Source organism: Cryptomeria japonica, chromosome 5 (assembly GCF_030272615.1).
Source record: "Cryptomeria japonica chromosome 5, Sugi_1.0, whole genome shotgun sequence".
NCBI lineage: Eukaryota > Viridiplantae > Streptophyta > Pinopsida > Cupressales > Cupressaceae > Cryptomeria > Cryptomeria japonica.
Window position 1 is genome coordinate 914,499,824 of NC_081409.1, and position 13,921 is coordinate 914,513,744.

At 39.2% G+C, this 13,921-nt stretch overlaps 1 protein-coding gene across 1 annotated transcript in view; it reads right to left on the bottom strand.

Annotated features, from left to right (window-relative positions):
• Positions 1-13,689, bottom strand: part of LOC131042945 (protein PLASTID REDOX INSENSITIVE 2, chloroplastic) — a 63,681-nt gene extending 49,992 nt beyond the window's left edge. Inside the window, exons 1-2 of the mRNA XM_057976287.2 lie at positions 13,364-13,689; positions 13,093-13,188 (exon numbers count right to left, since the gene is read on the bottom strand). Coding sequence (XP_057832270.2) covers positions 13,093-13,188; positions 13,364-13,594 — 327 coding nt within the window. The 5' untranslated portion in view covers positions 13,595-13,689. The remainder of the gene's footprint in view (positions 1-13,092; positions 13,189-13,363) is intronic.
• Positions 13,690-13,921: the final 232 nt, after the last annotated feature.

The following is a 13,921-nucleotide window of genomic DNA, read 5'->3' on the forward strand; positions in this document are numbered from 1 at the left end:
GATGGAAGAAGTCTTTAGGAGTAACTTCAAGTTGCTAGGAAACATTGAAATTGAAGGAACTGAGCCAAATCAAGAATTTCGCTCCTGACCCTTCCAAAGGGTCCAGAGCGAAATTCTAAAATCCACCTATTCCTTTCACATTTAGACCAAGCCAGGCCTAGACAAAGATGATAGAAGCCCTTGAGATTGCCCTTGAATGGATTTTGGTCTCCAAAAATGATGATTTTGGGCTAGAGGAAGAAATTCACTCCTGACCCTTCCAAAGGGTCAAGAGCGAAAAACACTAAAACCATCCTTTTCTCCAAATTTTGTGCTAAGTCGGGCCTGGACTAGGGTGAGAAAAACTATTTGGAATGCCTTGGAAAGATGTTTGACCATCAAAAGTGTGAATTTTGAGCTAAAATGAGAATTTCGCTCCTGACCCTTCCAGAGGGTCCAGAGCGAAATTCTGGATAGGTCCTGTCCCTGGCTAGGTTTTTGAGCGAATTTGACTTTTTAGGCCTTGTGAAGATCAAACCAATGTTGCCAAGTTGGGAAGTGGATTCAATGTGAGGGAGTTCAAATGAAGTGAGGTGAAGAAAATGAAATTGGGTGTGAATAGGCAAGCAAAAAGTGAATTTCGCTCCTGACCCTTCCAAAGGGTCCAGAGCGAAATTCATCTAAACCACTATTTCCCCTTTGTGTCAAGACAAGATTTTGATTCCTAAGGCATGAAAAGACTAGAGGGAGGTTATTTAAGCCTTGCAAGATGAATTGAGGTAAAGGAAGTGTAAAATGAAGCCTAAAGAAGGAATTTCGCTCCTGACCCTTCCAGAGGGTCCAGGACAAAATTCCCATTATCACCTAATTTGCCCATGTGAGAAACTAAAAGGATGGATCCCTAGACTTTGTTGGACTAAAACAAGCATATGCTCACCTTCTGGAAGATTTTGAAGTCAAAAAATGGAGTAATTGAGGCCTAACCAAGAAAATTCGCTCCTGACCCTTCTAGAGGGTCCAGGGCGAAATCTTTTGAAACTCCTATTTTTCACCTTGTTTGGGCTAGGCGAGGAGCTGGTTGTGAGGTAACGTTGAAAAGAGGTCTAAGTTGGCCAGGAATGCAAATTTCACTTCTGACCCTTCCAGAGGGTCCAGGACGAAATTCTTATAGGGCCTGTCCTTGGGGAAAATCTTGAGCAAGCTTCATTTTAATATCTTTTGTTGATGACTTAAGGTGTAAAATACTATGTTGAAATGAATTTATTATATGTCCTTAATCATCTTTTGGTTTGTTTTGCAGAGGAAAAAGACCAGATCAAGGACGACCACCTCCAGTCCAGCATCATCGAGGACAACCACTTCCAGCCTAGCATCATCAAGGACGACCTCTTCCAGTCCAGCATTTGAAGGAAAGGTACACCATCCATCCTGCACATCAAAGACAAAGGAGGTCAAAGCAAGGGTCCGTTGGAGAAGCAGATAGTTTCAAAAGAGTTAATTAAAGTTAGCTTCTCGGCCTCACCAAATTGAGCATCAACCAAGTGTCAGACGAGGTGGCATCCCAGTCATCACTCCTCCAGTTGGATGGGTCCACCTCAGCATGTCTAGGTTCAATGTACCTAACTCATGAAAATGCCACAAACTTCGATGCACCTACCCCGGTTATCCATTGGTCGAATATTCCAAAGAAGACACGTGTCCAAATAATGCAGTTATTTCATTGGCCAGAATTGAGTTTGTTGTAACAAACCCTAATTAGGGTTTTCATTGTAAAATCTCGGCCATTGATCTCAAGTTGATCTAAGCCATCGAATTGCATTGAAGGCACTATATAAGCCCTGGCTCCTCATTTGTAAAGGCTAATAGTTAGTAAATAGTTGATAGTCAGTGAATAGGTAGTAGAATAGCAAATAGAATAGCAATTAGAGTAGACTAGGAAGAGAAGGCAAGACATTGTTGCCTTAATTGTAAAGACTTCTTTTTCATTGAAGATATGGTGAAATATGTCGTTTCGTTGCAATATGCATGGTCTCTTGTTGAATCTTCATTTTAGATGATAGATAATTAAATTGAATGAAAGAAGTTGTTGAATGCACCTGTGTGGAATCCGTCTAATCCATACCACTAGCCTCTTACTGATTGCAAGTGCGCCCTGCGTGGTCAACTGGCATAAAATGAGCTTAATCTCAAGTCGTTACACGTCTATTGTTCATGCATTAACTTGAATGATGATCAGTATCTGATGGTGTCCGATTTGAATATATTTGAAGCATCCCCCAGAAGATCGCACTGAGTTGGTGTTGAATTGTTCAACCTGATGGTGAGACCCAGCCCAGTAGGACTCCACCTAGTCATTCATCCATCTTCTCGCATTCTAGGTAGTAGAGTAGATTTCCTGAACCCTGCATCTTTTGCCATTTGTTTGTCTTCCAGTTAGTTAATAGGACTTGTGATTCCAGCAAATCAGACGTTCAAGTCATCGAGTGTAAGTCCCCTTGTGATTCCAGCAAAATCACATCATACCGCGGAGAGCTTATCCACACGTAGAGACCCTACATAACAGAACCTTGGAGTTACTCCGACTGATCCTTCGGCAAGATCTTCAGCAGTCGGGAACTTTGTTCAAGAGAGGATAAGGTACTTTTTAGGTATTTTATTCTGTGTTCACATGTGCATAAAAAACACATCAACAGGAAGGTAACGAACCCTACTGTTACAAAGCTAACCGGTGCACAATTTGATAACAAATCTATGACAATTGATGATATACTAGAGCATGATGTGAGATTTTCCTCCATGATCATCGGATATAAAGTTTACCAGTCTAGCAGAATGAATTTTGTTTTCGGTACAGCAATTTATGCAGCTTATCAAATGGTAAAAGATGTGCAATATGATTTGTGTTCAGTTCTTCTTGAAGTGCTTCTCAGCAATTTAAAGAAGATTAAATCAGATAAGAAGAATGTTTTTAAATTGGGTTCTCTAATCATCTGTCTTGCATTTTATTTCATGAATGAGATTCCCGGAATAGGGAGAGTTCAATGGGCATTTGGCTTACCGGTGGCCACCCAAATCAAGCAAGGCATGCAGAGATTGTGAAATAGGGAAAATCAGACTGCTGCCCTGTGGAGCTTTTTCAAAATCTTCCAAGGCAAAATGAAGGATAGGGAAAGGATTCCTAAGCAAGTGATGGAGAAGTATGAAAACTCTATCTGCTTCATGGTCGACAAGGACCAATGCCATATGGAGGCAGTAGAGCCCAGGACAATTTGGATTCTACCAATGGGTTATGAGGTTGATCGGCAAACACTTGAGGTCTATGCTCAACACCTTCTGACCAAACCAGTGGATCCTAATGAACCAAGATTTGGCACCTTCAAGGAGAAGGATATGGAGTTACATAAGAAGTTCACCCAGCCGACAAGAAAAAGAAAAGTATCCAAAATGGCCGAAGAAGTGGCTGTGCAAATGGGATTCACTAGAGAGGCAGTCAAGCAAGCAAGGGAGAAGGCGGCACAAATGGAAGAAGCAAAGAAGCCTAAGGCTGAATCGGTTCCTTCCAAGGCAAAGCCTAAGGAGACCAAGTCTGCCCCTGCTTCGATAAAGCCTTCTACAGCACAGCTCATCCGGGAAAGGAGTGTTGAAGCAGAAGGAGAAACCAAAGAGGACCTATGTAGCTGTATCCCCTGTTGCCTCTGAGCCTGAGTCTAATGAGGAAGCAGAGAAAGCAAAGAAGAAAGGTGAATTTGTCAGAGTAATCAAGAAACCTCAATCTAGTGGAGCTCAGCAGAGCAAGAAGACTAAATCTGAGCCTATTCTAACCGACAGGCCTAAGAGAGGAAGAAGGGTGAGAACAGAATTTGATAAGGACTTTGAATCTGGCAAGGTAGAGGGTAAATATACCTTTATTCCTCTGTTAACTATGAAAGAACTAACTGATGAAATTGTTAAGGATGGTAATCTTAAGAATATCAGTATTATACTATGATGATTTTGATGAAAATGAGCAAAGGGAAGTTGAGGAAGTTGTTGTGTTGCATCTGCATAACTTCAACAAGTCATTAATTGAGCTAGAACGCAGTATTCCCAAAGCTTTGTATAATATTATTGATGCTAGGAGGCTGACAGCGAGCAGATTAGATAAAGAAATGAAAGAGCGAGAATTGATAAACACAAATGCTTGTATATCTCAAGAAGAAGTTGATAGACTTATGGAGCTGGCCAACCGGAAGGAATTCAGAAGCAAAAACAGAGTGAACAGGCTTATGGTTGGCAGGGTTGAAGAAGTGAGAAAAGAAACAGAAGAAATATGGAGAAAGTTTCTAAAGATCAATCGGGTCCCAATCAATGGAGGAATCTCACAAGGATGACACCTCTCATCCGGTAGATCAGACCCATTCATCCCTTGATGCTACAGATAGTCAAAATCCTCCGGACACAGTGTAGATGAAAGGTGAAGAGGCTCAAGAGACTCCTAAGGATGTTACTGCACCAAGTGGCGACAATGGTGCACAAGTAAAGGATAAAGAAGAAGTTCTTATTGAGTAGCAACTGGTTGCAGAAAAAGAAGAGGCAGAGAAGAACAAGGCACAGGAAAAGGGAGAGCAGATAACTGTCAATGTCCCAGTAGTCACGGCAATTGACACTCCCAAGGACAAAGGCAAAAGAATTCTTCTACAGATCTCTATTAACTTTGATAAACCTATTGATATCGGACAGATGTCCCCAACAGAAAGGCTAATGGTAGCCGCAGCAGTCCAAGCTCAAGCTAGTCAAGACTTGGTGAATTTAAAGAATGAGGACAAGAAGTTAATCCAGATGTCTATTGATGTTTTGCATAAGGTGGTACTGGACTTGCAGCTAGATTCCAATGCCAATCCCTCCAGTAAATTATTGCAGTTGATTAATAATGTAAATACCAATTTTGAATCACTGGAGAAGTCTACCACCAAGCAAGTATTAGATAGATTTAAGGAGGTTTGTATGCAGACACTCTGAAAGATGATAGAGGATGACAGAGTAAGATTAAACAAGGGTCTACAAACAATCTCGGAAGCATTAACTGAAGGTGATAAGATATATAAGTCTTGTCTTATTTAGCCCAAATTCACAGTTGATATAGACAAGCAAATTGGTATTTGTCAAGGTAAGCTAGCTGGAATTTCACAGTCATTTGACTCAAATGTAGCCCTAACCAGCAACATAGAAGGGCAAGTAAAGGCTCTAAATGATCAAATCTCGAGCCTTAATGTAGATAAAGACAGAATTTTGAGGAGAGTTGGTGAGCTCCGGAATCTGATTGCCCCCCGAATGGACACCATGTTAAGTAATAAAGTAGACTGTATGAAGGCTATGGCACAACCTATTCCGACTGAATTGAAGGATGTGGGGTTCATGCATATGTTTTCAGTGCATTCATCACAGTTTTGGACAACTTGAGGAATGGGTGGGATAATCACCTAGGATTTTTGAAGACAATTTTTGCAGATATCTTCAAGTATGTATAGTATATCCGGTATACACTCTTGTACATAAGCTTTTGAGGAGCACCCATTTTTGGCATTGTTGTCAAAGGGGGGGGAGTAGAGTGAAAAATTGTACAGAAGGATGCAAGTTTTTGGGTTGATAGGTTGCTACAGGTTTTTGAGTTTTTGATCTAAGGGGGAGCCTTAGAAATTTTGATTCGGTGTACAGGTTTCAACACTTAGTCATTTTTCACGAGTGTTGCCATCAATGCCAAAGGGGGAGATTGTTGGCAATTGACACTCATCCGGTGGATACTGATGTGTGAATAATGGTCTAGGGTTGTCATTGATGGCAACTCTCCTTGGAGATCCTATCTGGTAATCACGAATTTTGATATCCGGAAGTTATTGTGATCCGGTGACAGTCTACCGGTAATTCAGGTTGAGCAGTGCAGTTTTGGTCCGGTGATTGCGGTGGTGAGATTTGTGCATGGGTTGATAAGGCCGACATATGGAAATCATTTTATCATATTTTGGGTGATCCGCATATGTTTTTGGTGATCCGGTTGGAGCCGACTCATGATTACACATTACACCATGGAAGCAATAATCGTTTGGGGAATTAATCGACAAAACAAAAGTATACGATTTTTTGAAAAAATTGGATTTACAAAAAAACATAAAAAATTGCTGAAAAACAATCAATAACTACTTTTTAAGAATATTTTAGGGCATTTCCATAGCATACAGATATTGTAGGCAAATAAAATAGACATCAATAGAATCAATATCACAAAAAACCAAAACAAAGAAATTTTTGATATATGGCTGCAATACAAGATATAAAGGAAAGGAATCAAATGCATCCAGCTTCATATGCTTAATATATGAAGCTTGATAATGTTCTTATGCAGAATTTAATAGTAATATTAATATAGACTGCAATACAGTCATACTTAATTACATATTTATTCATAATACATTAAAAGTTAGTGTACTCATAGCCCATTCCTTAATCATCCGTTATTGCCCCTCATGAGGATAGGTTGGATTTGTCAGGGAGAGGCTGAGCTATACCTTACAAGATAGGTAAGCCCAAGATGGGATATGGACAGAGACTTGAAACCTTGAGGGAGCCTACTTGTAGACTGGTTTCCAAGCGCCCTATGACAAGTAATTCCCCATCCTCTGTTAGAATTGATGATTAAGAAAGAAATAAGGATTGGGGCTTAAGTATAGTAACTATCAAATGTATTATGAATTGTAATTGTTCCTTAATTTTAATAATCTGATTTAAGACATAATAATGCATAGTATACACATTAAATACAATATTATACTTTTGTGTATAATCCTAACAGTGTATACATTATTATACTTTTGCATACACAGAAAAATATAATTTATAATTTTCTGAATACACAAAATACACAAAAGTAATAGTCTGATTTATTACAGAAAATTATACACGAAAAATGTATTTTGTCTTTATTAAATTATATACACAAAAAAATATAATATCCTGACAGTATTCATGCAATTTAAATTTGCTGTGTATATAATTTATTATAGACAAAACGAATTTTTTGTGTATAATTTTCTGTAATAAATTATTACTTTAAAAAATGTATAATTTTCTGTGACATAATTTTCTATGTATATCCGAACAGTATTCATGCATTTAAAAAATGGCATCAAAATTTATATGAATCTTCATAAAAAAGAACCTGAGCAATTTTCGTAAAAAAAAACCTGGCAATGGCATGCGACCTGGCTCTTCTTCCTGTCAATGGCTCCCGTCGTCCACATTCTGCCTCTGAAACCCTTCACGCAGCATACTTATAAAAAAATTTCACCATTTTTTTTACTTTCCACACCGTTTAGGGTTTTCGCGGGCTTTTTGTTCTGCGTACGCGATTTTTTCCCGACTACTCGCGTGCAACTGTTCTGATTTTTTCAAGATTACACCCGAAAAAATCATTGACTACGTTGACCAAAAAAATACGATTTTTTCAAGGAATTGATCGGCCAGGCCCGCGATCAACGATTAATCGGTATAATCGTGATTTTTTGCAAAGTTTTGCTTCTTTGCATTACACTACAGGCCGACTTGATAATTGTCTACTTTGTGATTACAGATATATAAGACCGGTGTAGAAGATCTTTTTGGTGTATGGTGTGAAGTGATATGAGTGAGTTGTGATCGAGAAATCCTTTTGCCGCAATTTCACGTGCACATTCTTGATCCGGTAGCTGACTGAGACAGAAAACAGAGCAGAGTAGTAGAAGTGGTACAGTCAGACTTTATGCACTTAACCGGAACTCATCCAGGCATTGTTTGATGTTGTTTTGGAGTTCAACAATTGTAATTCATCATTGTAAAAGATTTGTAAGGCAGTGAGCCTTCCGGGGTTGTAGCCCTTATTGTATCTTGAGTTGTAAGCTCTAAGCAGTGTGCCTGAATGCTAGTGCATTCCCCTTTTGTAATATTGTTTTACTACTGGCCATAGTGGAATAATATTGTGGGTTCAAATCCCACCGTGGTTTTCCATCCCACCGTGGTTTTCCCCATTTGGATTTCCACGTAAAAATCCTGGTTGTTCTGATCTTGTGGTTGATTATCTTGTGTTTTTGCACTTTACTTTCTTGCATATGCTTCTGGTGGTTTTAGAATAAGTCAGAAAATTTATTTGCTGGTAGATCACTGATTCACCCCCCCCCCCTCAGTGATCCGTGACTCCAACAGATAAATGTTGGCGGAGTTTTGTTGCTGTTTTAGTAACGTGCAGGAATGATTTGGTATTTGTACCAAGAGTGTAGACTAAGAAAGTGAAATTCAAAACGTATTCCACATAAGCCCACCGCTCATCATCTAGGATCAATGCCTTTACTTTTTGGGTTCTTTTTGTGCTTGACTGCCTCCATTCGCTCCACAAGTTGTTGGTGATCATAGAACTCAAGGCCTCTCAACACCTTCACAAGTCATCTTAAAACAATTGTGTGAGATGCAAATCATGTTTCAGCAACCTAGCACGGTATAAAAAAATACATGTCACATATCAACAATAAAAATTAAAAAATTAAAAATAAAATTTAAATAACCTTTAACAACTCCAAGTTGGAGAAGGTCCCAAAATATGGCTTGTGACATGATGATTAGTCACAAACATTTGAATCGTCTTGGCCTTCGCGTAGACTTGTTTGACCCATTCAATTTGTGTGTTGATCTTTTGTAATATTAAATTGAGTGAGTGGACTACACATGGTGTCCAAAAAATGTGGCTATATGTAGTCTCCACTATAGACCCATCTGCCCTACAATTTTAAGCGGTTTTTGTTATAACTTGCACAACATTTTTACACCCCACCATGTCAACAATGAGGATATAGACAATGAAACCTACATCTTTAACTTGCCCCTCACAATCCACTACCATCAAAAACATCGCCCCTTTAGAGGACACTGCTATAACATTGATTAATGGTCCATTTTTGCAATTTTTCCATCCATCAATTTTGATGGACACACCTGTTTTAGGCCATGTATCCTTGATCACTCTCAACGATGTCTCTATTGAAGCTTTCTACTTTGCCAATAAGGTGGTTCACACCTTTTCATACCCAAGGGCCAGGACAAACATAATCAAGAGGTGTATTGCAAAGGGTATTCACCATCTCCGTCAATACACAACTCCTCTGTAGCCTTTACCTTCCAAAAAAAGGAAGCAACCTTCAATATACAACAATGGCAGCTTGGAATATCAAGTAGTATAATAACAATTGCAAAAAAACAGATGGTGCACAGAGGAACGAGAGGAGCAGGAGTGGGAGCGAGGGCTTCCTCGGGTTGCAGCGATGGAGAAGGAGAGGAAGGCGATAGCGTTGAAGAGGATGATGTGGTCATTGCCCCCCCTTTGCCTTCTACTGTATCGGTCTTGTGGGAAGCGTGCAGGGGTTTGAGGGGGATTGGCACCGATTTTCTGGTTTGCACGGATCTTGCTGGCTTCGGCAAATGCTTTCTTGTTTGGCTTATCCCTGCGTTCATGGTTTTTGTTCTTTCCACAATGTTGGTTGTTCGTGGTGGATCTCCTTTAGTGGAGTGGGTTGTGGCACGGAGGGTTTGTCTTTTGCCTGTTCTGTGGCCCTTGTACTTCTCTATTTCCATTTTTCTTATTTGGGGTTCTGATGCTGCTCTGGCTCTCACCTTAATTTCCATGAATATGTTTGAGAGCTTGTTGATGGGTCTGGTTAGGGTTTGGTTCTCCTTCCCTCTTTTCCCTTTCTCTGCCAATTTTATTGAGGTGAATGGCTCTTCTATTGAGGTGGACAGTGGCCGGTTGGGTGAAGATGGATGGAGTCTTTTGGGGGCTTTTGCTACCCTATTTCTTGAGGTTTTGGGAGCCTTTCTAAAACCCAACATTCCAGCAAACTGATGTTGTTTTGATCTTTTGTCTCTGGATCTACTAGAGTTGAATGGTGTTTGGCTTGTTTAGCTGGTGGTTCGTTTCTCTCCAGCTCATATTGAGGTAGGTCCTTTTCCTATTGAGGTGGAGAGGAGTTGTGCTGGTTGGGAGCTAACTTTCAGGTGGATTGTCTTGGCTGATTTCAACTAGTTGGTTTTGGGAGCCAAGTCAAAACCCAATATGAAGGTCTGGGGAGCCTTTCAAAACCCTCTAGTTCCAGATTGTTCCTTTATGCTTCTCTTCAAGAATCTGGTTGTTATGGTTTTGGGATCATTGCTAAAACCCAATGTTCAAGTTATGGGTGCCTGGAAAAACCCTTGGTACTTGGTGCAAGTTAAGCAGCCTTGATAAAACCCTTGGATTTGATTGTTTTGACTTCTTTTGGTGCTGTCTGAGTCTGCTGGTGGTTGGCTTCGGCCTCCTTTTTTTCAGCTTTCTTCAATGTTTTTTCTTTAATGTTAGGCTGAGATTGGGCTGCTGCTAGACTATGCTGTATCTTTTGGCAACGTTCTTCGTTGGGTTCCGGATCTGTGCAAAATCCAAGGGTTTCAGGTCTTTTCAAAACTTGTTGCAAGGGGTTTCGGGTCCCCTCAAAACCTGTTTGATCCTTAATCAAAAACAATGTTAACTTGGAGGAAAAAATGGTGTTCGTGGTGTTTTTTGTTTGTGAAATGAGTTGCAAACATCAAATAGGAGAAAAATAGGATGAAATAATGCATTGGGGGGGGCATTTAAAACTATTTAATTTTTTTTTTTTGTTCAAAATTGACTAATTTGGGCATTTTTGCCGGCGGGTATTCCTCAGTTCACCCGGGTACATCCCAGTTTGCCCCTAGACCAACCCAAGGCCACCCAAACCCGGGCCAAACATGCACCCACACCCAGGCCAAGATACCAATACCCGGTGACATAGTCCAAAACCCGTGCCAAAGTCAAACAGTAGCTGGCATCAGCAACTACCCAACTTCCTTGGCAACCAAGAATTCCTTTCCAGGACATACACTAAACACAACAAACAAAGGCATTTTATAAGATTGTTCAGAATGATTATGATCCTCATCAACATTAGGTCATATATTAATATAATTTTTTTATAGCCCTTCTGAATTATGATGATAATGTAGATCTACTCTTAAACATGTACTCTCCATGAAAATCTGTGAAATAACATTAGTTATGCCTTTGCCATGTAATTGTGTCTACTTTGCGTTGAATGCCTTACATTTCTATTAGGCTAACTTATAATTCTGAGCATATTGATAATATAAAATAAAGGCAAGAATGCCATCATTCCCTTAGATTGATCAGAAAATGTGCTAAAAAGAGGTTATTATTTTGCCATTCTCTGACTCAATCCATTCTTCAAGTTCATCTCCATGTCTTCAAAGTCTACCCACATGAACTTGAACTGGCACATCACTTCGTCCTAGATAGCTTTCCAGTGCCTTGAACAAGGCTCAATTTATTAGATGAGTTAGATCTCTCTACCCTCATATCTTTATGGTTTTCCTTATATTCACGCAGCATGTTCTAACTCATGTCCTCATCAGAACCTGTGCACTTTCACCCAATCAGACCATTGGGAGGAAAAAAAATCTTTAGGAAGAACTCTACTTTTATGGGAGGTTATCAGAATTTGTCTATAATAGATCATCAATCAAGAGACATTGGTCAATACATCCATATATCTTCCAAAAGGGGATAATAGAATGGAACTTTGGTAGAAAGTGGCCTCTCCTCTCTTTGGATCAATTCTTCGTACCTCTGAAAATGATATGAAGACCATCCAACAAAGTCAACAGATAGAAGAGCCAAACTTTTACTCTTCAGCCTTCCCAAGTCAACACTGAGTAAGGGTTACATGACCTCATGCTGGAAACGGCAAAACTCCGAAATCACTCCATAACTTATCTGCCAATGTTGGGCCAGTGTCTGCAATTTATGGCCAACCAGATTATGCGTACTAAGACATCATGCTACCTTTACTGATTGGGAACTGGTATTTTCTTTACTCGCAAATTGTTCTTGTTGTGAACCAGACAAAGCAGAGCATATCAGATTATAATCAACCATTAAAGATTTTTACCAAAGCATAGAGATCTCCAAAACCAAAAAGAGCCAAATGTCAAGTAGTCCACAGTTTTCTGTGCTGAGATCTATATAGGAAATACCATGGGATTGAGACAATGAGTGAATCTTTTGTATGTTACGTTACATCAGATGGAAACCATAAGTATTGGGTCTGCGAATTATATGTTTGTATGTTATTCATTAAATATGTTATTTGCTATATTACATTATATGGAACCCATAAGTAATCGGTCTGTGAATTGAAGATTCTTAACGAAAATGATTTGAAAGGGATCCATGTAAGCCAGTAGCATGTTCCATGGAGCGCTCCTATCGCTATCTTCTTGGATTGAATGCAAGGATGCTTAACTGCCTAGAGCCAAATCCACAAAAGAACACTGAGTGCAAAATTGTTTGAGAGTTCTTACTCTCAAGATTCAATATTAACGGTCACACAAACTGTACTATTGCTGCGTCCATACATGTTAAGCCGAACATTAAGTAAAGGGCTGGTTTTGTAGTCTATCTGCATTCTATGATGCAGAGTCCCTTTTGATCCAGGCCCCTAATTATTTTTATCCCAGTTAAATACGCTAAAATGAAGTCTCTCTTTGGGATTGAACTAATCTTCTGAAGACATGTTACCACTAGAACTCGTGACCGCTGATAAGGAAAATATTATTGGATTATGATGCGTTTGACCACCTAGAGAGTATCAGAATAATGACCGTGAGATTTATAAATGAGGGTGAGCAATAACTCTGTGAGCAGTGGAATCCTGAGCGATGGCATACTTTTTGTTATAAAATGTGCAATTCGGTGAGGTAGAGTCTATATTTGTGTAGCTTTGGATTTCTGCGTTAGGTTTAAGAGATGATTCCACAAGGATTAGACTTCTAGAATGGCAAAATGAACTTGGGACCTATATTATTTGGACCCAAGATGACTTGTTGGAGACTGAACTCATTGCCAAAGGTTGCCAAAATGAAATTTGACCTACATTCTCCAAGTACGTCGGTAGAACAATGCATCTATCGAAATAATCTCGGCATTAGCTAGAAGTGGGGGAAAACAGTAAATGGTTTCTATGGCAAAAAACGAGTTGAAACTAGTACCTTGGTACAAGTTTCCACCATGGGTACTCTCTGTTCACCAATGTTTTCATCATCTGCAAGCATTGAAAGAAGCCCTTCCTTAAATTTTGCTGCTTCCTGTAACATAAAGAAAATTGAAACCAATCCAATGTTGTCGTGACATTATTTTACAGAGTAATGTAACCAAAACAAAAACAAAAAGCAGATTGGATAAGCTCATTCAAAAGCCTTGTTTAACAGAGAAACAGAAAGATGGTTTTAAGGAAAACAGAAAACAGAAAAAAATACATACGCTGTCTGCAAAATCTGACTGCGCAACAATTCTGACTGTTCCCAAAGCTTTGGAATGTCTGAGACGAGGTTTAAGAGACTTTACAGGAAATGTAGCTCTGAAATGTTTTGAGAATGTCCTGTTCTTTATACCAAAAGAAGCAAAAGCAAATAACTTTGGACATGGTAGAGCAGAGTATATGGTTGTTTTTGAAGTGGTGCCCTGGAAAGCAGACACTGCAGGCAATGCCATCTTCTACTAAACTGCAGCCACTAGCAAAAACAAGTTCAGGTTGTTCCAGTAAACATTTCAGATGATGGTTTTATGTCGTGTGATGGGTAAAGGATAAGGTCTAGGCATTTTAGTATCTTAGATGATAAGGTAATGTTAGATTGGATGAATTGATTTTTTATCATATATTTCGTTATTACTATTTCTAATTATTTTAAATAGATTATTTAGAGATGCAAGTGTTATTCTATTTCTTAAGAATTTTGTTGATAATGCAATTAAAATTGGATGTTCAATGTTAAATTTGATTGTTGTAGACAACACTGGTTTTTTTCTTTCAATATATTT